This window comes from Cebus imitator, unplaced genomic scaffold, assembly GCF_001604975.1.
Source record: "Cebus imitator isolate Cc_AM_T3 unplaced genomic scaffold, Cebus_imitator-1.0 Scaffold552, whole genome shotgun sequence".
Taxonomy (NCBI): domain Eukaryota; kingdom Metazoa; phylum Chordata; class Mammalia; order Primates; family Cebidae; genus Cebus; species Cebus imitator.
Window position 1 is genome coordinate 631317 of NW_016107867.1, and position 25116 is coordinate 656432.

General features: G+C 56.5%; 2 protein-coding genes across 10 annotated transcripts in view; both read right to left on the minus strand.

The window, feature by feature from the left end:
* Nucleotides 1–350: 350 nt before the first annotated feature.
* Nucleotides 351–4187, minus strand: HSD3B7 (hydroxy-delta-5-steroid dehydrogenase, 3 beta- and steroid delta-isomerase 7). Of its 4 annotated transcripts, none has more exons than XM_017515552.2 (7): nucleotides 4146–4171; nucleotides 3622–3868; nucleotides 3249–3404; nucleotides 2922–3030; nucleotides 2748–2847; nucleotides 2449–2611; nucleotides 351–1697 (listed from the first exon to the last, which is right to left on the minus strand). In XM_017515552.2, exons 2-7 carry the CDS (start codon nucleotides 3785–3787, stop codon nucleotides 1282–1284), a joined length of 1110 nt encoding a protein of 369 aa, XP_017371041.1. In that variant the 5' UTR covers nucleotides 3788–3868; nucleotides 4146–4171; the 3' UTR covers nucleotides 351–1281. The 4 variants fall into 4 exon arrangements, with proteins under 4 accessions (XP_017371041.1, XP_037589789.1, XP_037589788.1 ...); XM_037733861.1 differs by having other exon boundaries at nucleotides 3622–3963; nucleotides 4146–4170; XM_037733860.1 differs by having other exon boundaries at nucleotides 3622–4186.
* A 565-nt stretch (nucleotides 4188–4752) lies between these two features.
* SETD1A (SET domain containing 1A, histone lysine methyltransferase) overlaps nucleotides 4753–25116 on the minus strand; it is a 26174-nt gene continuing 5810 nt past the window's right edge. For all 6 annotated transcript variants that reach the window (XM_017515550.2, XM_037733858.1, XM_037733857.1 and 3 more), the window contains 15 exons: nucleotides 24357–24478; nucleotides 23892–24121; nucleotides 22757–23606; nucleotides 21833–22618; nucleotides 21158–21334; nucleotides 20627–20714; nucleotides 19032–19189; nucleotides 18805–18892; nucleotides 17074–17415; nucleotides 8518–9570; nucleotides 8039–8211; nucleotides 7819–7929; nucleotides 7492–7611; nucleotides 5653–5790; nucleotides 4753–5567 (listed from right to left, as the gene is read on the minus strand). In XM_017515550.2, the coding sequence (XP_017371039.1) occupies nucleotides 5394–5567; nucleotides 5653–5790; nucleotides 7492–7611; nucleotides 7819–7929; nucleotides 8039–8211; nucleotides 8518–9570; nucleotides 17074–17415; nucleotides 18805–18892; nucleotides 19032–19189; nucleotides 20627–20714; nucleotides 21158–21334; nucleotides 21833–22618; nucleotides 22757–23606; nucleotides 23892–24121; nucleotides 24357–24478 (4610 nt within the window). In that variant the 3' untranslated portion in view covers nucleotides 4753–5393. The remainder of the gene's footprint in view (nucleotides 5568–5652; nucleotides 5791–7491; nucleotides 7612–7818; nucleotides 7930–8038; nucleotides 8212–8517; nucleotides 9571–17073; nucleotides 17416–18804; nucleotides 18893–19031; nucleotides 19190–20626; nucleotides 20715–21157; nucleotides 21335–21832; nucleotides 22619–22756; nucleotides 23607–23891; nucleotides 24122–24356; nucleotides 24479–25116) is intronic.

The following is a 25116-nucleotide window of genomic DNA, read 5'->3' on the forward strand; positions in this document are numbered from 1 at the left end:
TCTCCCTCCCCTCCCCAGAGGGGACAGGACTCCTGGGGCCTGGCTGGGGGCCCAGAGCCAGGCCACCCTCTTCTGTTAGCCCTCAGAGTCCCATTTCTCTCTATTGGTGACCAAGTTGCAAATGGATAAAACACAGGAAAATCCTGCCCCCCTTTCCGCCCTGCATGTCCTGTCCCCAGAGCCCCCCACCCCACCCCGGGCCAGGCAGGGCCCTGTGGGACGGGAGAAATAGCAACCAATCCAACAGCGGGCGTGCCGTGTGCTCACTTCCTTCTGTCCCCATGCGGGATGGGCGCCGTGGGGAGGTGGACACGGGGTGGAGACAGGAAGGACAGCTGGACAGACAGATGGACATGGGCGTGGATGAGGCTTTTAATCCGGGCTCAGCCAGGTATAACATCTATGGCCTTCACTGTAGATGCCTGGGGGCATCCCCAACCACAGGGCTGGCTACCTACCGGGAAGGAACTTGGGTAGGGAGGTGGGAAGTGAAAGTGGAGGGAGGCCGCAGCACTCCAAAGGGGAATTCAGACAGACGGCGAAGGTGAGGCCTTGGAAAAGCAATGGAAACATCACCTCCCAAAGAGGGACGGAGGTGGCCGGAGGAACCAGAGCCGCCTCTGCACTCTGCACCTAGGCCTGAAGGTCACCCGTGGATGTCAGGAGGGGAGCCTCTGCTCTCTTCCTGCTCACAAAGCCAGAAGTGAGCCAGGGCAGGTCGCCAGGGCACCAGACACTGGCCAAGCAGCCATTGGGCCTGGAGAGGATGAAGGACGGACACTCCTGTCCCCAAACCCTGCCCTTGTGTCCTGATGGCCCCAGAACTTGAAGGCGTCAGGACACAACACAGACTCAAGGCTCCGGGATTGAAAATGTGGAGGGCTTGGGCCAGGCACAGTGGTTCACACTTGTAGTTCCAGCACTTTGGGAGGCCCAGGTGAAAGGATCACTTGAGCCCAAGAGTTCAAGACCAGCCTGGGCAATACAGTGAGACACTGTCTCTAAAAAAAAAAGCCAGGTGTGGTAGTGTGCACCTGCGGTCCCAGCTGTTCAGAAGGCTGAGGCAGGAGGAACTCAGGAGGTTGAGTCTGCAATAAGCTATGATCACGCCACTGCACTCCAGTCTGGGTGACGGAGCAAGACCTGGTCTGAAAAAAAAGAAAAAAAATGTGAAGGGCTCTGGGTCCTAGAGCCCTCCCTCCACTCTGAAATTCAGCCTTGTGTGAGGGCTCAGGACCTGGGTGGATGTGCTGCAATGGGCCTCCAGGCCACAGCCCTGCATCACTGGGCTGAACCCTCCATGGCCTGTACCCAGAGAATGGTGCGGGTCCGGCTGTCCTCCCATGAGAACATGGGCTCATAGCCGAAATGGCGCTGAGCTTTGTCAGTGCTGACAGTGAAGGTGGTATTGGCCACGGCCAGCGTGTAGGGGTTCAGCAGGGGTGCATAGAGCAGCAGCGGCCGCAGCAGCCACTGCAGCAGGACATTGAGAGCGGCCAGGAACACCAGCAGCCAGTAGGGCACCAGCGGGCGGGCGCCCACCAGCCTCAGTCCGCAGGGGCCCAGGAACTCCATGTTGAAGTCCTCATAGCTCTTGTAGGGCGATCCGTCATAGCAGAAGTACACTTGGCCGCCCATCAGGGCCGCCCGCCGCTCCAGTTCCCGGGCCGCCAGCACGTGCATCCAGGCCACATTTCCTGCCGGTGGAGGAAGAGACGTGGACACGCGCCGATGCCACACTGTGGGGAGGCTGCTCTCCTGGGCCACCCCCTTTTGGGCCCAGGTAGTTGCCTCCCACATTCCCACAGCAGCCTGGAAAAGGCTGCCTTCTCCTCTGCCCTGGTAGCCACTTGCTGTCTTGGGCCAGCCTGCATCTGCAAAGAACCTGGGGAGAGGATGGAGAAGCCAGGACTGCAGGGCAGGCCCTGAGGGGCTTGGCGGCTGCAGGACGGAGTGGGAGGTGACCTCATTACCTGAGTAGAAGCTATTCCCTTTCAAAAAATAGTTTTAGAGACAGGGTCTCTCTCTGTCGCCCAGGCTGGAGTGCAGTGGTGTGGTCATAGCGCACTGCAGCCTCCAATTCCTGGGCTCAGGCCATCCTCCCGCCTCAGCCTCCCAAAGTGCTGGGATTATATGTGTAAGCCACTGAACCCAGCCCTTTTAGCACTATGTAGACACTGTCCCTCTCTCTCCTCTCCTGGGGCGTGGCTGCTTCCATAGCTGCAATCTCTGTAGCCTTTGACACTTTTTGATGTCCCAACTTGCCCAGATCCTGTGTTCTCTGCAGGCTGTGCCCACATAATCCCAGTCTACCTTGGCCCATACATAGACCATATTTTTCTAGCCAGAATCCACATTTCTCCCTCAGGGCCATATGGGTCCCGACCCCTTCCAGAGCAGGTCCTCCTGCCATATTCTCAGCCTCCCCCTGCCTAGCCCAGTCCTCACCCACATAGACCCGGCCATGCTCCACAGAGGCCGGGATGGCCCGGAAGAGCCTACCCCCCAGGCGCAGGCCCTGGCGGTAGAAATCCCTCATGATCTGATGGCCTTCACCGTAGATGCCCGTGGGACGAAGGGCACACGTCACCAGGGGCAGCCCCCCACAGACCTGGTGGCAAAAGCAGGCACTGCTGAGATCTGGGGACCCAATAGTTGGCTCTCGGCTCCAGCCTCCTAGGGGTGTCGGGGTAAGGGGGTGCACAGGCCAGGAGCCCCATCTCTGCACCTCCATTTTCTGGGCTCACCTTCCTCCCATTGGCCTCCAGGACCAGCCACTCGGCCAGGGCCTTGCTGCAAGGATAGGGGTGCCTGTGCACTGCTTCATATGGGGTGTCCTCGTTGCCCCTGGTGGGAGGAGAGGGAAGACTCAATGCTGAGGGAAATGGGCCCTTAAGAGGACAGGAGGGCCTGCCACTCACCTGTAGAAGGGGTGGCCTTTGGTGTTAGGCCCCACAACTTCCATGCTGCTGGTGTAGACCAGGAACCGTGTTCCAGTCTGCACACAAGCCTCAATCACGTTCTGGGTGCCTGGTAGAGGAGGGGGCATATCCAGGCTGCAGCTTCCTCCCTCTCTGCATCTTCCTCCTCCCCACCCCAGGTCCCGGGAAACCACAACAGGTCAGCAATGCGGGGAGGGCAGGGCTGTCAACAGGACACTTGTCCCAGGGGAGTCACAGGAGGTCAAGGGCAAAGACGGGGTGGGGAACAAACAGACAAGATGGCCAGGAGCGTCCAGGGCTCCTCACCCTGCACGTTGACCTCATGGATGGTCTTTGGACTGGCCCTGCCAAACACATCCACCAGCCCAGCTGTGTGGATGACCACGTGGGCTCCGGCTACAGCTGCTGCCACCTCGTGGGCCTGGGTCACGTCTCCCTGGATGGCAGTCACCCTCACAGACCCTGGCCAAGGATAGAGGACACAGGCCATGTCAGAGCAGGGACCACAGGCTGGGTTCAGCTTCTACCCTGGAGTCACGTTCCCAGTGTGACTCACTTATCCCATCCATGTGGACAGAAACCAGCATCATCTGTTCCACTGCAGGGGTGGGGATCCCAGCTTGGGAAGGGATGGGGAAGTGTCTACACCCGCCCCGCCACAAGCTCCCCCAATGAGAACCTGTCTTCAGCTCCTCCAGCCAGGGACCCAGGTGTAGGTCAAAGACGCGCAGCTCCCCGAGACGGGGCTCCCGCTGCAGCAACATTCGCACCACGTGCTCCCCCAGGAAGCCGCAGCCCCCGGTGACCAGGTACACCAGCTTCTGGGCCTGTGCAGAGTCGGCCATGCCCAGCTCGGGAAGAGACCTTGGCTCACCCAGGGTCCGACTTCCGCCTGCCACGGCCACCTGTTAACTACTGGAGGTGCCCTGGAGCAGGAATGAGGCTGAAGGTTTCGGGGAGGGCAGGACAGCCCCTGGGAGCTGCAGCAGCCAGGCCACCTGCACTCTGCCCCTGCCGACAGCTGAGTTACGGAGAGAGAGACGGACTTGGGGTGCAGGAAGGGGTCAGGGTTTCGGGAGAGAGGTGAGGGCAGAAAAGGGGTGGGGAGGCTGGCAGTTGAGGGAGGTGGAGGGAATAGTATAGGGAAGTGGGAAGTGGGATGGAGGTAAGGGCCACCTGGGCACTGGTAGCGCCTCTACCTACCTGCAGCCGCTGTCCCAGGGTGACCCTCTTCTTTTGTCCAGGGCTGGCCAGCCCACACACCGTCCCCTTCCGCTGGCTCCTCCTTCTCCCTCCTGGCCATTCCTGGAACAGAGACCCGCCCAACCACCACCCCCGCCACTCTTGCCCCAAGGCGCCCCCTGGTGGCTACTCTGTGCTCCACTGGCATCCGGGTCCAGCGGAGAACTTGGGGGGATGAAGCTGAAACTTGCAGAGTAGGCTGCAGGGGTCCAAGGCTATGGGTGGAGCCAGCAGGTGACCTCATCTCACAGTGTGACCTCAGGCCTTCCCTCCTGCTGGGATTCCCAGGAAGCCAGAGGCCCAGTTGCAGCTGTGGTTCTGGGAAGGGGAGGCCTGACCTTGGCACCTCCTGCAGGCACTGGTAAGGGATTGCTGATGCGGCTGCCACAGCCTGTCAGGGGGTCCAACTACAGTCCTGGGGCCTCTGCAGGTCTGGGCTCTTGCCTGAAGGCCCCTCTACCCACCCCATACTTCAGGCGCCCACTTTTCCCTCTCATCGTCTTGCCCGACCCTCCATTCCCTCCACCCCCACCCCCTTTGATCCTCCCCAAAGACACCAACCAAACACTTTTGTACAATAAAGTTTAATCACAATTATAAAAATGTGGCGTCGGGTTTGCACTATTAACATATGTACAGTCCAGCCCAGCAGGAGGGGCCCACCCCACCATCCTGGCCTGGCTGAGCCAGGGCGTGACACCAGGGTGGGAGGGTGACCCTCAGGGTCTGGCAGGAACAGATGAGGCAGGGTTCCAGGCACGGAGTCCCCAGGACTGGGGGTGCAGAGCCCCCCCAGGGGGAGAACATGGCCACTGCCCCAGAGACCCCTAAACTGGGGAGGGGTACACGCAGGGCACAAGAGGAAGTCCCCATTAACACAAAGCAAGAGGGCTGTGCAGCCCCCCAGGACAGAATCTGTACAGGCCGGCACCCCAGGTTTCCACAGGAAACAGCTGCTGGCTGCTACAAAACATTTACAGCTTCTTCTCCGCAAAGAAAAACAATCAGGGGGTGGTGGGCAGGGGCGACAGGAGAGGCAGAAACTGCCTCCAGGAACTGAGGCTCCCTCGCTGGGCTCGGGGGCCCCCAACCCCATGCTTGGAGATGGGGGCGTGTGGGCCTTACTGAGCCCACTAAGGCTAGGGGCTGCTGGGAGCTCAGGGCACCAGGGGGAATAAATAGGGGTGTGGGCACCCGTCCTGCCCCACCTCAGTTTAGGGAGCCCCGGCAGCTCTCCGTGCCACACAGACACGGGATCTTGTTATCCTCCAGCGGGAACTTGTAGTCATAGGTGATCTCCTCGTCCACGCCGATGGGCTGCTTGGAGTAGATCACAATCTTCTTCTGGGACTCGATGGTGATGACCTTGGCGTAGCAGTTGGGCTGTGGAGAGAAGAGGGCATGTGAGCTGTGGCCGTCCCCCCGCTCAGACTCCCCCACCTCCGCCCCGGCCGGCCCCCTGGCGCACCGTGCAGCAGTGGTTGATGAACCTGGCCAGGTTGCCGCATTTGGTGGCATCAATGATGGTGTCGTGGTCCACCCGGAACAAGTAGCTGCTGCCAATGCCCTCCTGCACGTAGCGCTTCTCCCGCATGTCGGCCACCATCTGCCAGGGTGAGACTCGATGGTCAGGGAAAAGCACCCACTTCCTGCCCCTTCGTACGCCTGCCGGCCAGCACCCCAAATCCATACCCACCAGGCCTAGAGCTGCAGCTCTGCCTCCAGCTCCCACTAACCCGGCCCTGACTCTCTGGACTCTGCTTCCAGGAGCCCTCCCTCTTTGGGGCAGCATCCTAAGCCTCTGGTGGCCTATCTAAGTCACCCACAGGGGACTCCAGGGAAATTTGCACCAGGCAGGAGAGCCACTGGCTCCTCTGAGCATCTGCCTGGTCATACTGGGGCCCCTGGACTGCCGGGGCAAGCCTAGGGCCAGGGCAGCTCCTGAAATGACAGTGGCCATGTCACCGAAGGCAGCACCCCGCTCATCTCTCCTTCCTAGACCTCTCTAAAACAGGCACCTGTTGGCTGCTACCAGCCAATGCAAATGGCAGGCTGCCCACATCAGGCCCGCAGCTCCATGTGAGCAGCAACTCTCACTTCCCAGAAGATGGTGAGGAGCCTCTGTGCGCCCTCCTCGGTGACCTCACTCCCTTCCAAAGCCTCAGCTGCCAGCTAAGTGGAGGGAACTGCTCCCAAACTTCCATTTCCAGCCAAAAGCCACCTCAGTGGAGGCTGGGCGTCATCCCCTAGAAGTCCCTGGGGCATTGCAACCCCACGTGTCCAGACTGGAGCTTATCTTGACCTCACATCTATTCTTCTTCCTAGCTGCTATCTCACTGGCCATCCCGCCATGCTCCCTGCAGCTAAGAGCAGCACCGAGAAAGGGCCTCTGATCCCCCTTGCCCTCGCTACTGAGCCCTGCCAACCACCTTGCACCCAAAACCACCTCTGCTGCCACTGCCTGGGTCAGCCACCCTTGCCTTGGCCAGGACGCTGGTGTCAGCCTAGACAGGGAGCTCATTAACTGCAGGTTCCTCTTCTGCAGAAAGACCCTCTCCTGTGGAAGGCTCCCAAGCCCACACGGTCTGGGCTCCCTCTCCCCTCCAGGCACACGTCACTGCCACAGCTGACCTCCATGCCTTCGCAAAACAACCCTGCCTCCAGGCCTGTGCACATGGTATCCTGCACCCAGGCACACACACTGCTGCTTACCTGGGCCTGCGAGCTCCTTTCAGCTTTGCTCAAGCACCATGTTCTCGGGGAGGTCTTAGGCCCCCAGGTGTGTGCTCCCATAGCCCCACTTCCCCAGATCTCTTTGATACCGAATGCCATCCCTTAGGTGTGTGTTTTTTCTAGGGACAGTCTCAACCTATGGCCCAGGCTGGAGTGTAGTAGTGCAATCCTGGCTCACTGCAGCCTCCACCTCCTGGGCTCAAGCAATCCTCTCACCTCAGCCTCCCAGGTAGCTGGGACCACAGGGATGCACGCCCAGCTAGCTTTCATATTTTTTGCAGACATGGGGTCTGGCCATGTTGCCCAGGCTGGAGCACTGTCCTTTTGTGTGGATACTTGTTCAATGCCTGTCCTCCCCCTTCCCAGGCCCTTGAAAGGGAGCAGTGCCATCGGCTGTGCCTCCTGCTGGACCACTGGCACCTCCTGACTGCACCAGAGGGAGGCTGGTCTCACTGGTTAGGTCTCGGGGCTAGGGGGTGTGCGAGGCTTTAGCCAGGACAAACAGCATGTGTATGCGGTCTGGTGCTGTCTTGCTGCATCAGGAGCCGGGGCTGGGCTGGGAGTTCAGCCTCACCTGACGGATGTTCTGACCCACGTATTCGATGACCATCTCGTCAGCAGCAATGGGTTCCATGGCAAACAAACCCCACTCGTGGATGCGGCTACGGCCAAATCGGAGCTTCTTCTTCCGGAACTGGGGGACAGAAAGGAGACTCAACTGCCGGACACCTCCCACGCCTCAGCCCCTTTCTCTTCCCACAGAACTCCCAGGCAGAGAGTGTTCTGGCCGCTCACCACCCCCTCACCACCCACAGGGACCACACAAGACTGCTGGGCAGTCCCCTGGCCTCTGCCCCTTCCTGTCCTACTGCAACCCGCCCCTCCCACCACTGGGCCTCACCTTGAGCTGGTTGAGCTTTAGCAGGTCACTGTCCATGATGGCAGAGGTACCGATGGCACTCAGCAGCCTCCGCTGCTCAGACCGGCGCTCGGACAGCACGCGGTTCGTCCCCTGTGAGAACAGCCAGGGAGGTGAGCAGGGCAGGGAGGCTGAGTGGCAGGAGAAGTGCTGGAGGAGGATGCAGCACATGGTGGTGGGGTTGGGGCAAGGCTGGGCCCACCTGAGTGTCCACGCCCTCCAGCTGCCGGGCCGAGACTGGGCACACGTCCAGGTACTTGTCCTTCTCCTTCTTGCTGATGGGGTAGTAGCCTTCGCTGCGGGCTGAGCCTGTCTGGTGCTCCCGGGGCCCGTCCTGGGGCCGCCGCTTGCGTTTTGGGGTGGTTAGGTTGGTGAGTGCAAGGCGTTAAGGAAGAGAACGTCTCCTCTCTGGCCACCAGCATCCCAGCCCAAGGAGAAGGTGGGGCCCACACCGCTGAGCACACCCAGGTGAGGGAGAGGGGAGGAAGCCCCAGCCCCATGGTTCCTGCCAGAAATGCTTTGGGAGGCGGAAAAGAGGCACCAGGTGGAGTGAAAAGACTCAGAGCCAGAGGAAAGGCGGATGGGGGGGAACAGATGCAGGCGCCAGGAGGGGTCGGAGGAGGACCCATGCCCACATGGCCCAAGGAAGGCCGCCTGCCCCGGCGCCCATGCTGAGGATATTCGTGTGATGGACCCAGTGGGTGTCGTTGAGCCAGTCAGCCCCGCTTGTCTGCTGCAGCAGCCGCTCGTACGTGAGCCGCAGGTAGCTCATGTCCTCTGAGTCCAGGCCTGAGTTCCAAATGTCATACAGGATGGTCATCTGTTCAAACTCACTGCGAGGCTCGTAGGCGCGGGGTGGTGGTGGCGGGGGCAGGGGTGGAGGGCGGTGGCGCCGGGTGTGGGAGCGGAGGCTGCGCCTCCGGAGGGCGCCCTCCCCGTCGCTGCTGCTGCTGCTCTCGGAGGACTCCTCCTCATCCTCTCCCTCCTCCTCCTCTTCCTCCTCCTCCTCTCCCTCCTCCCGCTGCTGCTGCAGTTGCTGAGGCTTGGGCTCCTCCGCCTCAGCCACCACCACCTCGGGGGCCTCCAGGACCTCATCAGCTGGGGAACTGAAGAGGGCGGCGGGTGCGGGCACTGGCTCCGGGGGCCGTGGGGCTGGTGCTGGGGGCGTGGGTTTGACAGCCAGGGCATAGTTGTGCTCCAAGAGGATGTGGTTGAGCAGGGGCCCGGGGCGTTCAGCCTCGTCCGACGTCTCTGTGGCCTCCAAGTCATCAATGGCAGGCAGGGCAGGCAGCCCGCGCCGGGAGGGAGTCAGGGCCAGGTCAGCCAGTATTGCCAGGTCCACCTCTGTCCCTGGCTCAGCCTCTTCTTCCTCGGTGGTGCGGCCTCGGCCTCCAGCCCGGCTCCGGCCTCCTCGAGACACCTCCTCAGGCCAACTCTTGACCAGAGATGCGTGGTCCAGGGGCAGGTTGCGGATGGTCCGCTCCATGCCCCGGGGGGCCTTGCGAGAGACTGGGCCAGGAGACTTGGCCTGCGGCAGCGTGGCTGGAGGGGGCTCTGGGGCTGGTACCACCTCGGTGGCAGAGAAGGAGACAGTTTTCCGGCGTTTCTTAGGTGGGGGCAGAAGGGGAATGGGAGAAGAGGGGCGCTCCTCGGTGCGTGGGGCAGAGGCCAGAGGCCCAGCAGGTGGCTCTAGGGGAGGCGGGGGCACACTGGGGGGCTGCTCCTCTGCAGAGCCTGGGAAAGAAGCGAACAGGAAAGGGAGGAGGTCAGGGAGATCCAGGCTCAGCTGCCCTGGCCACCCATGACCACAGGCTACGCGTTCTCCCTGGCTTCCGCCCAGGAACTTCAAGGGGGACACAGACACCCCGGCCTCAGCCCAATGATGTCTCGGCCAGATGGACTCCCTTGATGGGAGGGGGTTTCCCACTCACTAATTCCCACCACAACACGCGGAGGGGACGCTCGGAGCAGACAGACACCTTCCATGTCTTCTAGAGCCACAGCCCAATGAGGGACGCCAACACAACACAAGCCATGGACTCTGCTTTCCTACACGGACTGGCAGGAGAGCCCTGCGCCCAGTCCCCAGCCATGTCCCATGCCAAGGATCCAGTCAGCCACATTTCAGCTAAAATATCCATTATCTCCACCATAAACAATATTCTCAGTTTAGCATAAAGTTAACACAACACAACCTAAAAAGCAGCATCTCTGCATTAAAATATTTTATGTGGCCGGGCGCGGTGGCTCAAGCCTGTAATCCCAGCACTTTGGGAGGCCGAGGCGGGTGGATCACGAGGTCAAGAGATCGAGACCATCCTGGTCAACATGGTGAAACCCCGTCTCTACTAAAAATACAAAAAATTAGCTGGGCATGGTGGCGCATGTCTGTAGTCCCAGCTACTCAGGAGGCTGAGGCAGGAGAATTGCCTGAACCCAGGAGGCAGAGGTTGCGGTGAGCCGAGATCGCGCCATTGCACTCCAGCCTGGGTAACAAGAGCGAAACTCCGTCTCAAAAAAAAAAAAAAAAAAAAAAAAAAAATATTTTATGTAACTTGCCTTCCTCCCCCTCCCCTACAGAACTGGGACCTGCCCTGTGGGGAGGAGCAGGAGACAGTCCTGCTAGAGAATCGAGGCTGGAGCAGAGATCACAGGATGTGGGTGGCTGGGGAGGGGACACACTGGCTCCAAGCTGGGGATACTGCCTCCCCAGCCACCCCCGGGACAGGGAGTCCATCCTCCCTTGACCCCCATCCCTGGGAAAGCCCGAATGAGCCTTTCAGAGTCAGTCCGATGGATTTTGTGCCTAACAGCAATCACACCTCTTACGTAGAGTAACTCATGTAATCCTCACCAAGAGCCCAAAGAGGTTCCTATCTTTTTTTTTTTTTTTTGAGATGGAATCTTGCTCTGGGGCCCAGGCTAGAGTGCAGTGGTGTCATCTTGGCTCACTGCAATCTCTGCCTCCCAGGTTTAAGCAATCCTCCTGCCTCAGCCTCCTGAGTAGCTGCGACTACAGGCACAGCCACTACACCTGGCTAATTTTTGCATTTTTAGTAGAGACAGGGTTTCACCATGTTGGCTAGGATGGTCTCCATCTCTTGACCTCGTGATCCACCCACCTCTGCCTCCCAAAGTGTTGGGATTACAGGTGTGAGCCACTGTGCCTGGCAAAGGTTCCTATCTTACAGACAGGGAAACTGAGGCACTAAAATCAGGTTACAGTTACCAGATGACAGAATGAGCTCTGCCCCCAGGCCATGTGGGTTAAGCTTGTGCTGTGAACTGCAGCCCACAGACTCAGTGGCTTCACAGCTGGCTCCCCAACTCAGTGCCAACAGGGCCGCCGGCACCAGGTCTGGCTCTAGGGGCAGCAATCCGCCCGAGTCCACCGCACTCCCCGCCCTGGCGACCTGAGCCAGGCCCTCAGCTGCTCCTTAGGCTCTGGATACCTGCTGCGGTCTCAGTCTGTGGCAGCAACCCACTCCAAGAAGATAGCAAGGACCCAGATGCACCCGGGCCTCCTTCCACCTTCCTCCCCACCACACTGGGGCAGCGCCCCCCACATATCACCTAGCAATCCAGCCCGCATGTCCTTGGGAAGTCTGCCCTAAAGGAGAACATACTCCTCTTCCAGTGCAGCTGCTGCACACACACTTCCCTCTGCAACTGTCCTGAAGGAAACCTGCCCACCCCTTTCATTTAGGAGACAACTTTTGGGGGCATATGCCCACTCAATACGACTTCCACTGTCTTTCTCTGAGAACTGTTCTCTTGCCATGCTCAGGTCCATGGGGCAAGGCCCCAGAAGCCAGTTCCTACTATATAACCTACCCATTCCCAGGGCCATCACTAACATCCACAGGTGGCATCACTAAGATGGCGGTGACTGAAACTGGTTCCAGTTACTAGAAACTCAGTGAGCCAGCTGAGCACGGTGGTTCATGCCTGTAATCCCAGCACTTTGGGAGTCCAAGGTGGGTGGATCACAAAGTCAAGAGATAAAGACCATCCTGGCCAACATGGTAAAACGCTATCTCTACTAAAAATACAAAAATTAGCTGGGCATGGTGGCGCGTGCCTGTAGTCCTCAGGAGGCTGAGGCGGGAGAATGGCTTGAACCCAGGAGGTGGAGGTTGCAGTGAGCTGAGCATGAGCCACTGCACTCCAGCCTGGGTGACAGAGCTAGATTCTGAAGAAAGAAAGGGAAGAAAAAGAAAGAGAAGGAAAAGGAAGGGAACGGAGGGAAGAGAGAGAGGGAGAGAGGGAGGGAGGAAGGGAGGAAGGAAGGGAGGAGAGAGAAACTCAGTAAGCCTTCATTACAGCCCCCTTGCCCAGAGCCACAGCTCCTTTGTCCTTGGTAACTCAGACTCCCTTGTGCCCTCTCACTATCCAGACACCAAGGGGCCACCTGCATCTTCCTCTCCTCTTCCACCTCTGCCACCTCCCCAGGGAACTTCGAGATCACACCTGTTTACCTGGATTCTCGCATATCCAGTGATTTCCTTCAATCACTCTCCGCTCCCCTCAAGCTGCCACACACCTGGCCTTGTCAACCTGCAGAATAGCTCCACCTTGGGGATTCCCTATCCTCTCAACCATTCCTCACTGTCTGTTCAGTCCGCCTCACTGCACCTTCAACTTCCCACCCCAGTTTCCCTCTAGCACATCAGCCTCCTTCTAATTCCTCCTCCACCCTGCCCAGACGCCAGGGCCCGCACTTTGCCCTCTCCTGTCCCAGCACCTTCCACAGCCCCAGGTCCTCATCCTTCCACCACCTCCACCCTGTGGACCCAGCCAGCAGCCTCCTCTCCCCTCACCCCCAGGCCCCAGCTCTGGCAGGGCCTTCCAGCATGGGAAGGCCCAGGCAAGGGGCTCACTGTCTCCAGGCTACAGTGCAGTGGTGCGATCACTGTTTATTGCAGCCTCCTCAACGTCCTAGCCTCAAGCAGTCCTCCTACCTCAGCCTCCCCAGGAGCTGGGATCACATCGCCCGGCTTTTTTTTGTTGTTAGCCAGACTGGCCTCCAATTTCTGGGCTCAAGAGATCCTCCTGCCTCGGCCTCCCAAAGTACTGGGATTACACGTGTGAACCACCTCACCCAGACTTGAGCAACTTTCATCTCACTTCCCCACTTTCCAAGGTTCTTACTCCACCCTTCCCCTCACATTCCTAAGGCTCAGGGCAAAAAGAGGCCTCAGGCACAACACCCCAATCTCCCTGCCTCCCCACTGAAAGATATACCTGCATCAGATCTGGAGGCTACTCCTCCGCCTCCCTAGAAAGGCCATGCCCGCGAGTGGTCCTCTCTCCAGGCACATCTACCTGGCCCCTCTTCCCTTCAGTGCTGGAACATGCCCAAGCCTCACCTACTTGGAAAAGCTAACCCCTCCCTAAACCCTGCCCTCTCTTCTTGCTGTCTCTCCAACTCCAGCTGGGTAACCTTGAGCTTGTTTCTGCATCTCACTAAGCCTTGAAGCCCTTATCTGTAAAATAGGAATCACAAGAGGTTGTGGCCCAGGCGCAGTGGCTCATGTCTGTAATCCCACTTCTTTGGGAGGCCAAGGGGGGCCGAACACTTGAGATCAGGAGTTTGAGACCAGCCTGGGCAACATAGTGAGATCTTATCTCTACTAAAAACACAAAAATTAGCCAGGCATGGTAGCATGCACCTGTATTCCCAGGTACTTAGGAAGTTGGGGCAAAAGAATCACTTGAATCCGGGAGGTGGAGGTTTCAGTAAGCCATTGTGCCACTGTACTCCAGCCTGGGCAAGAAGAGTGAAACAATGTCTCAAAAAAAAAAAAAAGGAAGGTTGTGGGGATTGAACAAGAAAATGAATTATCAACATGCTATGTCTAGTGCCCCCAACTCTCCTTTCTTTTTTCCTTTTTGAGACGAAGTCTCGCTCTGTCCCCCAGGCTAAAGTGCAGTGGTACAATCTTGGCTCATCGAAACCTCCACCTCCCAGGTTCAGGGGATTCTCCTGCCTCAGCCTCCCAAGCAGCTGAGATTACAGGCGCCTGCCACCACTCAGCTAATTTTTGTATTTTTAGTAGAGATGACGTTTCATTGTGTTGGCCGGAGTGGTCTCAACTCCTGGCCTCAAGTGATCCAGCCGTTTCGGTGTCCCAAAGTGCTGGGATTATAGGTGTGAGCCACTGTGCCCAGCCCCAACTCTCCTTTCTATCTCAGCAAAAGTGGCCCACTCTTCTGGAAAACTCTCCTCCCCTCATTCTTTTACACCCTGTAACTTGTCCTTAGTCTGAACCCCTCAGCTGAAATTGATAAGATAACCAGTGACCTCCTGTCAAATCCAGATACTTCCTATCTCAGCCTTGCTGGTGGCCTGGTGATAGAAGGCCACTCCCTCCTTTGCAGAACCTGAGCATCCTCTAGTGTTCACACTCTCTGCTCCCTGCTTCTCTTCCCACCTCTGGTCACCCTTCTCATCCTCCTCATGTCCCCACTTTCCCACCTCTCTCATAGGACCCGAAGGCTCTGCCCCTTCTTTCCCTCCACTCGCCTACTTGGGTCTACAAGTGAATTCACTGCTACACTTTTTTTTTTCTGCCGCCAGGCCAGAGTGCAGTGGCGCGATCTCAGCTCACTGCAACCTTCGCCTCCTGGGTTCAAGTGATTCTCCTGCATCAGCCTCCCAAGTAGCTGGGACTACAAGCATGCGCCACCACACTCAGCTAATTTTTGTATTTTTAGTAGAGATGAGGTTTCACCATGTTGGCCAGGATGGTCTCAATCTCTTGACCTCATGATCTGTCCATCTCAGTCTCCCAAAGTGCTGGGATTATAGGTGTGAGCCACCACACCCAGCCTACACTTTCAAGACCTAAGCACCGACCTCACATCCAGCCTACCGTTCTTTCCAGACCCCAGATCTATGGATCCAACTGCCACTGTTTCTCCTGGGAGGCCCCAGGGGCATCTCAAATGCAACCCAACTACACTCATCAGTTTTCTTCCTTGTCCTGGTTTTCTTCCCGAGTTTCCTTTCCTAGGGCAGTTTAACCAAGTCATCCTGCCTCCTGAATTCCCCTCCAATCCTTACTCCACTGCCACTCTACTCCTCTGCCGTATCAGAACCCCCTGGCTTTGGTTCATGCTGTTAAATCTCACTGGCATCCTCTCAAACCCCCAATGTCACCCTGCCTCCTCCCCCTCTCTTCCAAATCTCTCCTCCTGCTAGAATGGGGCTTTTGAAATGCAGGTACGGTCAGGCTCCTCTCCTTCCTGTTCTCATGAGAATGAAGAGGACTAAGATCCATGCCTTCTGACCTGCCGGTGACCCCACAGGCCCTTCTGTTACCCGATGGGCCCAGGAAAGGTTGGAGAGTCATCTGAAGTGTAATGAGAGCCTCAACTCTCCTCTCATGGGGCCTGGAGCTTAGCAGAGTATGCCAGTGTGAGGAGATCTTCCTGTGGGCACTACCTATCTCAGACCGCAGATTCTCAAAATCATGCAAGTGGGAGACCCCTGGGAGGCCATGTACATCTTCATAGCACATCTTGTCTTTGAGATGGAGTCTCACTGTCGCCCAGAGTGGAGTGCAGTGGTGCAATCTCCACTTCCCAGGTTCAAGCCATTCTTGGCTTTCACTACTTCCCGAGTTGCTGGGACTATGGTGCACACCACCACACCTGGCTAATTTTTGTATTTTTTGGTAGAGACGGGGTTTTACCATGTTGACCAGGCTGGTCTCGAACTCCTGACCTCAAGTGATCTGCCTGCCTCGGCCTCCTAAAGTTCATAGCACCATCTTGAATACTGACTTATTTGATCCCTCCTCACAACACTTAGTCCAAGCCACCACCATAATTCGCCTCATATACTGCAATAGCCACTTAAGAGGCGCCCTGCATCTGCTGTGGCCCCTTTCCAAGTTTTCTCAGCACTGCATCTTTTTGAAACACACATCTGACCATGTCATTCCTCTGATGGCTTTCTACTATCAAAATAAAGGCCAAATTCCTGACATGGCTGGCCTATTTGTCTGCAGAGCCAGCCCTCACTCACCTCTCCCGTTTCAGCCACCCCAGCATCCCCAGACCCTCCAGAGGGTCAGCTTTCTTCCATGTCTTCCAACCTGCTGCTTCCCCTGCCAGAGGGCCTTGGCACATGCTAAGCCAGCCATGCTGCTTGCTTTGCCCAGACTTTAGCAGTGCCTCAGCAGGAAACCCTCCTCCACCTGCAGGTGTGCTCCAGCTGGCTGCCCTGCGCTTCTTCCTGGTGCTTCTCATGGTTCATAACCACAGATTTTCCTAGTTTTTTTTTCTTCTTTTTTGTTTTTTTAGACCGGGTCTTGCTCTGCTGCCCAGGCTGGAGTGGAGTGGCATGATCTTGGCTCACTAAAATCTTTGCCTCCCAGGCTCAAGTGATCCTCCCACCTCAGCCTCTCTCCCCAGCAGCTGGGATCACAAGCACGTACCACCACACCTCCTAATTTTTGCATTTTTTGTAAAGTCAGGGTTTCACCATGTTGCCCAGACTGGTCTCAAACTCATGAGCTCAAGCGATCTGCCCACCTTAGCCTCCGAAAGAGCTGGGATTACAGGCATGAGCCACCGTGCCCAGCCTCCCATGTATTTCTTACTCAGTGAAGCTGTCTCTCCCTGTAGACTGTAAGCATGATGAAAGCAAGAATGCTGCTTGCGAGGCTCAGCATCCCATCCCCTGCACCTACTGTGTGGCTGCAATGAACACTCAATAAATTATCTACTGCTTGAAAGAGCAGTTCCCTCAGCAGGATAAGCTATGAGAATGTGCTAGAGTACAACTACTAGATATACAAACCCACAAACGAAAGCAACTAGAACCAAGCTCTGTGTTAATGTTAATACTTGTTTTCTATCTATTTGCCCATTTAATCACCTGCACTTATACAACACTCACTGAAGAATGGGCTTAAGAAAAATTAGGAGGAAGAACTTATTCAATTGGGCACATTACCCCTAATTTATTTAATAGAAGACCAACCCATTTTACTTTAGTAGCCAAACATCTGAGCCTGGGGCTCGGTAATCCACCATGAAAGTGCAGTTTGAGTGTGTCAGACAATCAGTGTCTCCAGAAGAGAGTGACAGAAGATGGTGACATTTTCTTTATGTTTTTCTAATAAAGTCACACACTTGTACACAATAAATGCAGGCACCACTGTTCTCTCCCTCTCTCATACACACAAACACACACACAGATCCAACTGACAGCCTCGTGGTACCTACCTGCCGGCCTTGCTGGAGATGCTTCCTGTTCAGGCAGGGGTGTGACTGGGGAGCCTGCAACCCTCTCTGGCGCGGGCACCTCCACAGGTGCTGGTGGGGGTTCTGGGACTTCCCTGGGGGGTGGGGAGGCTGAGGGAAGGGCTGCTGGCCGCTCTTCTTCCTCTTCATCTTCAGAAGCAGACTCAGAGGATGAAGAGGATGAGGAGGACGAGGACGACGAGGAGGAGGAAGATGAGGAGCTGGAAGAGCTGCTGCTCTCAGAGTCCGACGTGCTGTCATTTTCGCCATCTGAGTCAGCATACAGAGAACATTTGGAGGACGAATCGGTTTCCTCGTCCTCACCTGGAAATCCAGAAGGGGCAGTCAGGAGAGATGGGCAGCCCTCACTTGGCCAGCCTCGAGTTCCCTAATCACCCCCTGCTGTGGATGCTGGGCTCTGGGCTAGGGGCAGGGAAGTCCAACAGACCAAGGAGCTGGATAAGCAAACCATTTGTTCACTGTGGGATAAACATCAGCGTATGGAGCAGGGAGCAGGACAAAGCCCCAGACTGCCTGAAGAGGCCCGACAGGGAAGGCATCCCGGGGGGACAGGCTGAACTCAAGAAGGACAAGGAGTCCACCACACAGATATGGGGACTACACAGAGACGTCCAAGGCAAGAGAATGTGGAGGATTGAAGACTGGCAAGCAGGCTGCTCTGGCACTCGAAGCTTCCCAAAGTGGGTCTCGGGACCCAGTCTGGACAAATGACTGGGTGAAAATGGATTCTGGGGTGAAAAATGATTCTGGGCTGAAAAGCTTAAAAAAAAAAAATGACAGGCTCTAAGCTTTGAGACTGCTCAAGTACAGGAAGGACTCAAAGAAACTGAAGAATTTCACAGTTTTTGAGGAACAGAATTGGGTAAGTTAGACCAGAACGTGGTGATGGCTGGGGAGGGGACTGGAGGAAGGCGAGATGGAACGGAACAGGGCAGGGCCAGGAGATAAAAGGGCCAACAGTGTTAGGCTGGGGACACACCCTGCGGAGAACAGACTGCCAGGAAGGACCTTATGAAGGGAAATCACAGGGTCGGGGGTACCTTTTAGGAAAGAGATTTTATAAGCAGTTTGGGAAATGGACTGGAATAGAGGGAGAAGGATGGAAACAGACGGAAATCAGTCAAGTCTGCTGCAAGAGGCTTGGCACAGTAGCTCACACCTGCAATCCCAGCACTTTGGGAGGCCGAGACCAGTGGATCACTTGAGATCAGGAGTTCGAGACCAGTCTGGCCAACATGGTGAAACGCCATCTCTACTAAAATTAGAAAAATTAGCCGGGTGTGGTGGCGCATGCTTGTAGTCCCAGCTACCCGGGAGGCTGAAGCAGGAGACTCGCTGGAACCCAGGAGACAGAGGTTGCAGTGAGCCAAGATTTCGTCACTGCACCCAGCCTGGGTAACGGAATGAGATTCCATCTCAAAAAAAAAAAAAAGAAAGGTTCTGCTCTAGGCTGTGCTTTTGAACAGCTATGTCTCAGCAGAAGAGGGAACAGGATTGGAAGCATTTTGAGCACTGAGCTTATTGTTGTCAAGGGACCAAGGGTTCCTAAGAATGTGGCCCAAACAGATGCTCTCGCAGAGGACAAAGGTGACCCACAAGCCCAGCAGGAAAGAATGCGGGCTCAGAAAAGAGCTAGCCAGGCAGCAGAACCCCTCCTCCAAGCCCAAAGTCGATTCTGCTGTCTGTGCTCACCATCTGATGCCCTAGTCTCCTTCTTTGTGGTATCCACAGCTTCCTCTCGATCTTCATCTTCCTCATCTTCCTCGTCATCCTCCTCATCCTTAAGAAAAAGGACAAATGGGGACTAACAGGAAGGAGACACCTGGTCTTCCACGAGGCACAGCTGCCTGGGCTCCAGCCAGAAAATGCTGGCTATGGGGAAGTAGGCTTTGGCTGGGAGCTGGTGCCTGGGACCTCACCTTCTCCGAAGAGGACTCCTGGGACGCTTCCTCCCCTTCACTGTCCAGAGCAAAGGACTTTCGGTGCTTGCCCTGGGTCTTGCCTCGATCTTCGTCCCGCTTTGGGGGCTTGGTCCCCGGACGTCCGGGCTCTCCAGCCTCCTTCTCTCGCTCAGGATCTAGGCCAGCAGAGTAAGAGTTGGGGAAATTTACCATCAACCACAAGATACCTGCCTTGTGCAAGAGGCTTTACATACACGATTACCAATCTTCTGTTGGTCTTCATTTTATAGACGAGAATTTGGAAGCTCAGCAGAGAAATACAAACACCTCACAGTTACCTCATGTTTCATAGTTTTATTTTTGTTTCTGAGATGCAGTCTTGCTGTCAGCTCACTGCAGCCTCAACCTGCCAGGCTCAAGCTATCCTCCTGCCTCAGCCTCCTGAAGTGCTAGTACTGCAGGTGTAAGCCACCATGCCTGGCCTTTATGCAATTTTTTTTTTGACATGGACTCTTGCTCCGTTGCCAGGCTGGAGTGCAGTGGCACGATCTCAGCTCACTGCAACCTCCGCCTCCCTAGTTCAAGTGATTCTCCTGCCTCAGCCTCCCCAGTAGTGGGACTACAGGTGTATACCACCATGCCCAGCTAATTTTTATATTTTTAGTAGAGACAGGGTTTCACCATGTTGGCCAGGATGGTCTCAATCTCGACCTCATGATCTGCCCACCTTGGCCTCCCAAAGTACTGGCATTACGGGTGTGAGCCACTGTGCCCAGCTTTTTTTTTTTTTTTTTTTTTTTTGAGACACAGTCTCATTCTATCATCCAGGCTAGAATGCAGTGGCATGATCTTGGCTCACTGTAACCTCTACCTCCTGGGTTTAAGTGATTCTCCTGCCTCAGCCTCCCAAGTAGCTGGGATTACAGATGCACACCACCATGCCTGACTATGTTTTGTATTTTGAGTAGAGACAGGGTTTCACCATGTTGCCAGGCTGGTCTTCAACTCCTAACCTCAGGTGATCTTCTTTTCTCAGCCTCTGGAAGTGCTGGGATTACAGGAGGGAGCCACTGCGCCCAACCACACAGTTTTAAACGTGTCCCACCCATTTGATCTTGTGATATTTTCTGGTTGGGTGGAAGAGGGAGCTGACTTGTTATGCCTGGCCCAAGAAAAAGAGTATGAAGACCAGTGGGTGTCCAGGGAAGCAGTCTGACTCAACAGGGAAGTTTCCCGGCCATGGTAGCTATCAAGCAAGGGTTCAAATTTCGCCAAACTGGGAGGAAAGTGGTAGGAGAGCATAAGCATCAGGTGGGAAACTTGGGGAAATGGCTCATTTAACTCAGAACTCTGTGACTGCAGACACTGAATTTCAGGGATGGAAAAACCCAAAATACAGAGAACTTAAATCAGCAGACCAGAGAAGACCCGCAACTACAGTTCGGGGATAACCAACCCTCTGTGGTGCATCCCACACCTCTCAGAACTGCCGCATCTTAACCCTGCACCTCCATCCGGCTCTGCTCTCAGGATGACCCAACCCCTTCCTCCCCACCTCTTGCATTCCCATCAGAACCCACACAGCCCTTCTCCCTATGCCTGACCCTGCTCACCGTCTTCATCTTCCTCAGCAGGAGTGGAGGGACGCGGCCTCTTTTCCTCACTGGCCTCAGAAATTTCCGATGGCTCTTTCCGCTTTACCTAGAGGATGGAGAAAAGATGGGGCCTGTTTAGAACACAAACACTCAGGCCAGGTGAGGTGGCTCACACCTGTAATCCCAGCACTTTAGGAGGTCAAGGCGGGTGGATAATTTGAGGTTAGGTGTTCGAGACCAGCTTGGCCAACATAGTGAAACCCCATCTCTACTAAAAATACAAAAATTAGCTGGGCGTGGTGGCGTGCGCCTGTAGCCCCAGCTACTAGGGAGACTGAGGCAGGAGAATCGCTTGAACCTGGAAGGCGGAGGTTGCAGTAAGCTGAGATCATACCACTGCACTCCAGCCTGGGAGACAGAGCAAGACTCTGTCTCAAAAAAAGAAACAAAAAACACAAACACTCATGATTCCTGACCACCCCTACCCCAAGGAAGGGGGCCCCATCTTCCTTTCTCCACCCGACCCCACAAAACAACAATTCTGAGTACCTTGAATGAAGGCAGCCGCAGGGCCCCTCGCAGCCCTGACCCAAAGGCGAAGGCCTCAATGCCTGCGGTGCCCCCGCTCTTGGCCCAGTCCACGAGGGACAGCAGGCCAGGCTCCTTGAGCTTCGTCTTCTCTTTATCCTCCTCCTTGGCTTGCTGCTTGGCCGCGTTCTGGAATGGCTGCAGGCAGCAGTGGGGCTGAGCCCCAGCGCCCAGAACCCAGGCATTCCCTCCTGCCTGAGACCTACTCCCGGACCCCAGGAATACAGAACGCCATCTACTTGCTGCTCCATATCTTGGTCACACCTGTCCCAGCCCCCGCACGGCATTATCTCAAAAGCCTGCTCATGTCACCCACCAGCCTTAAGAAATAGCTACTATTTCCACTTCACAAATGGCAAAACGGAAGACCAAAGCTCAAAGAGACCTAAGGGCCTTGTCCATCGCAAGCAAGCAATGGAGCCAAGGACAAAGTTATACTGCCCCCCAAGCCTGTCCATGCTTGCTTTTCTGTCCCCCCTCAACTCCCCTGCCCAGCCAGGGTGGCCCTGAAGGCCTGTGGCCTCTCTCCACTCGCCTCCATCACCTGTTTCCTCTGAGCTGTGCGGCCTAGAGGAGGCAGAGGCCCATTTCCTCCTGCAGAGCCCAGGGCTCCCCGGTCCCAGGCGCTGGCCTCACCTTGGCCTTCTCCTCCTTGCTCTCCCACCACTGGTCAAAGGCTCCGAAGGCCACGTTCTCCACCATCTTGCGGTTGAGGTCTCGCTGCATGATGCTCTTCATCTCCTGGACCAACATGGCAAGCACGCGGCCCACGGTGCCCGCCGTTGGGAGGGTCTTGCCCTCTGCCAGCTCTGCTTCTTCCCTGGGTGGCAGCCGGGCCTCCTCTCCCAACAGCGAGGAAGAGGGCAGGGGCTCGGCTGCCATGGGCATGGGCAGGTGGTAGGCCTCCCGCGAGTACGCCCCTCTGCCCTCCTGCCCCTGTGCATACAGAGCATAGGGCAAGCCGTAGGCTGCCTCTTGCAGGGGTGGGAATGGGAGGAAGGCCTCCCCAAAGGCCCCACCAGGGGGACCAGCAGAGGCAGCAATCAATCCCTTGCCCTGCCGCAGCTGATGGAGCCGAGTTAACATCTGGGTCTGCATCTGGAAGGACATGGGCATCCCTCCCCACTGAGCCCCGAGTCGGTCCATGAGCTCCAGGGAGTTCACAAAGTCATAGATGTGAGGAGGTGGTGGAGGAGGTGGGGGATACTCAGGGGGTGGCGGCCCATCAGGTCGGGGTGGGAGGAGGTAGGCAGGTTGGTGGGGAGGATAACCAAGGGGAAGGGATGCCAGGTAGGGAGGGGGTGGAGGTGGGGGAGGGGGAGGTGGCGGAGGCTGCTGAGGGGGTGTCGGGGCTGGAGGGGGTGAGCCACCCCGGTCATCATCGGAGATCTCCATGTCGTCTCCAGAAGAGCATGGAGAAGCCTGTGAGGGCAGAGGAGGGTCAGAGAAAGCTTCTCCCCACCCCAACCCTACTTTCCCATCTTGTTCCCTTCCCTTTCCCCTAGGCCCAACCCTGTCTCCCAGAGCCCAGATATCTCCTCTGGCTGACCCCACCCTCACCTGGTTCTGTCCGTTGGCCTTGGGAGACTCCCGGGTGGCCCCTGTCTCCCCACTCCCTGTAGGTGCCACGTCTTCAAAATTAGCTGGGGCCGGAGGGGGTGTGCAGGGCCCATGCCCTGACCCGGAAGGCACCTCGCTCCCTGCCTCTCTGGCCCCAGGGCCCACGCTGCTGTTCTCTTCCTCCTCTTCCGTGTCAGAGGCCAGGAAAGAAAACTTGGAGCGCTGCTCCTTCAGCAGCATCTCGATGCGGGAATCCAGGCTGCTGTGCTGGGCGAAGGGCACACTCTCATTGGTGGTCTCCGGGGCTGGGGAGCCGGAGCGAGCCGGTGAGGCTGGGCGGGGGGAAGTCCGAGCTTCTTCTCTCTCAGGGTTGGGCCCTCCTCCACCTCCGCCTCCACCAGGTTCTGGAGGCTCCGGGGGTGGAGCCTCTGAGGCAGGAGGCCGGTAGTCCTGGTCAGCAGGCCGGTTGGGCTCGGGGGGCAGGTAGGAGGTGTAGGAAGGTGGGAAGCGCTCAGCTGTACTTTCAGCAAAAGGGGCTCCAGGGGGATCCTCCCGCGTGGCTCGGCGGGGTGGGTAGGAAGTATGGCGCTGGTAGCGATTCCAGCTTTCATAATACGCTGGGTAGTTTGAGTCAGAACTACGAAACTGAGAGGACGAGGAGGAAGAGGACGAGGAGGAGGACGAGGACAATGAGGAGGAAGAGGAGGAGGCTGCGGCGGTGGCTGCTGTGGTGGCGGCGATGGCCGTGGAGGCGGTGGTGGAGACTGAAGATGCAGAGAAGTGGCGGCGGGAAAAGGCATCTTGGTAGCTGTTCTCTGACCGCCGGGGCTTGAAGGAGGTTGAAGTGGTGCTGGAGAAGAAGCGGAGGAGTTAGCTGCGCTCAGCTCTCTATGCCCAAACCAGAGCATCCTGGGTCCCAGGGCCCAAAGCCCCTCTATGCTGCCCTCCAAAGAAGAGCTACATGTTGGGTTCCTATCTAGTGTGTTCCCCGAGGACAGCAATTTGTTGACTGATTCCACAGAGAAACTAGGACAAATTATTTCCAACTCCCTCTTGGAGAGACTCTGGGTTTCTTCTTCCCAGTGGCAGCTCCCAGACTCTGTGGGTGGGGCCCCAGATGGGGTCTGCTCTGTACCTGCTGGAGTAGGCGGAGTCCTGAGAGTAGGGGGTGCTGCCCCGAGACGTGTAGGGGGTGCCTTGGGAGGACTGAGGGGTGAACTGGCCAAAGGAAGATGGAGTATCTTGGCGGCTGCTGGAGAAGCTTGTGTCCTGGGAGCAGGGGGTGCCATTGCCGGGAGTGCCCACTGCAGCAGTGCCTGGTGGGTAGGCAGCCGTGTCAGAGGAAGGGCGGTGGCGGGATTCAGCCTGGAGGGACAAAGCAGGGCAAGGAGAGAGGAGTGGGCTCAAACACCACTTGAAAACCTGCCCTTCCCCAAATCAGAAATCCTAGTTCCCTGTCTTTTAAAGCATCTCAGCAGCTTTGCTTGGCTTGTCTTATATTTAACGGGGAAGCCCGGAACCTCCCAAAGACTGCTCCTGCTCTGGGCACCTGGGCGCCATGCCCACGTGGCTTGGGCTGTGGCAGCCACAAGCTTCTCACCGTCTCAGTGGCTGCACCCGAGCCTTGGAACTTCTCACTCAGGGCCTTGCCCCCAGTGGGCACAGTCTGAGGGGTGTAGGAGCCATTGACAATTAGTTCATAGTATTTCATTCGTTGTTGTCCTGGAGGGAGGGAAATGGGAACCAATTGTCAGATGGAGAAACTAATTCCTTCCTGATTTGGTATTCCTGCTTCTTTCTCAGGCCTCAAGTTTCCTACTATTTCTTGGAGTCTGGGTTTCAGGATTTTAGTTCTCCTACCGTAACTCTACTTTTGGGACCTTCTACCTCTGAACTACCACAAACAACATATTTTATGACACTTCATGATTTCCAAAAAATACTTCTACCTATTTTATCATGTTGGGTCACCAGTTCTGGGAAGGATAGGTACCACTATTCTACAGTGACCTACACAAAATCACAGAATTAAAAGTGACCTACATACAGCCACAGAATTGGTGTGGAAGAGCTGGAATTCAAACCCAGAGGCTCGATCGCCCCATGCTCTTTATCCTGTAAACTAAAGCCTGCAGAACAGCAGCCCAGGGCCTAACTGAGCCTGCAAGTGCAGTGGGATGAACACCTCAGAAACACCTTGTGGGAGGGAAACAGTAATATCTAAAAACCATGAGATTTCACACAAAAACCCAGATTTGTGGCTTGAGTGTAGTGGCACGATGCAACCTCCACCTCCCAGGTTCAAGTGATTCTCATGACTCAGAGTAGCTGGAATTACTTAGGCGTGAACCACCACATCT

What these genes read in the sequence shown, in the direction of transcription:
- HSD3B7 (XM_037733860.1), bottom strand. Translation starts at nt 3,787, where the DNA reads ATGGCCGACTCTGCACAGGCCCAGAAGCTGGTGTACCTGGTCACCGGG. An exon ending in AAAGGCCACCCCTTCTACAG is followed by an intron (nt 2,848 to 2,921) that starts GTGAGTGGCAGG and finishes TCCTCCCACCAG; the next exon opens with GGGCAACGAGGACACCCCAT. An exon ending in TGGAGGCCAATGGGAGGAAG is followed by an intron (nt 2,612 to 2,747) that starts GTGAGCCCAGAA and finishes TTTTGCCACCAG; the next exon opens with GTCTGTGGGGGGCTGCCCCT.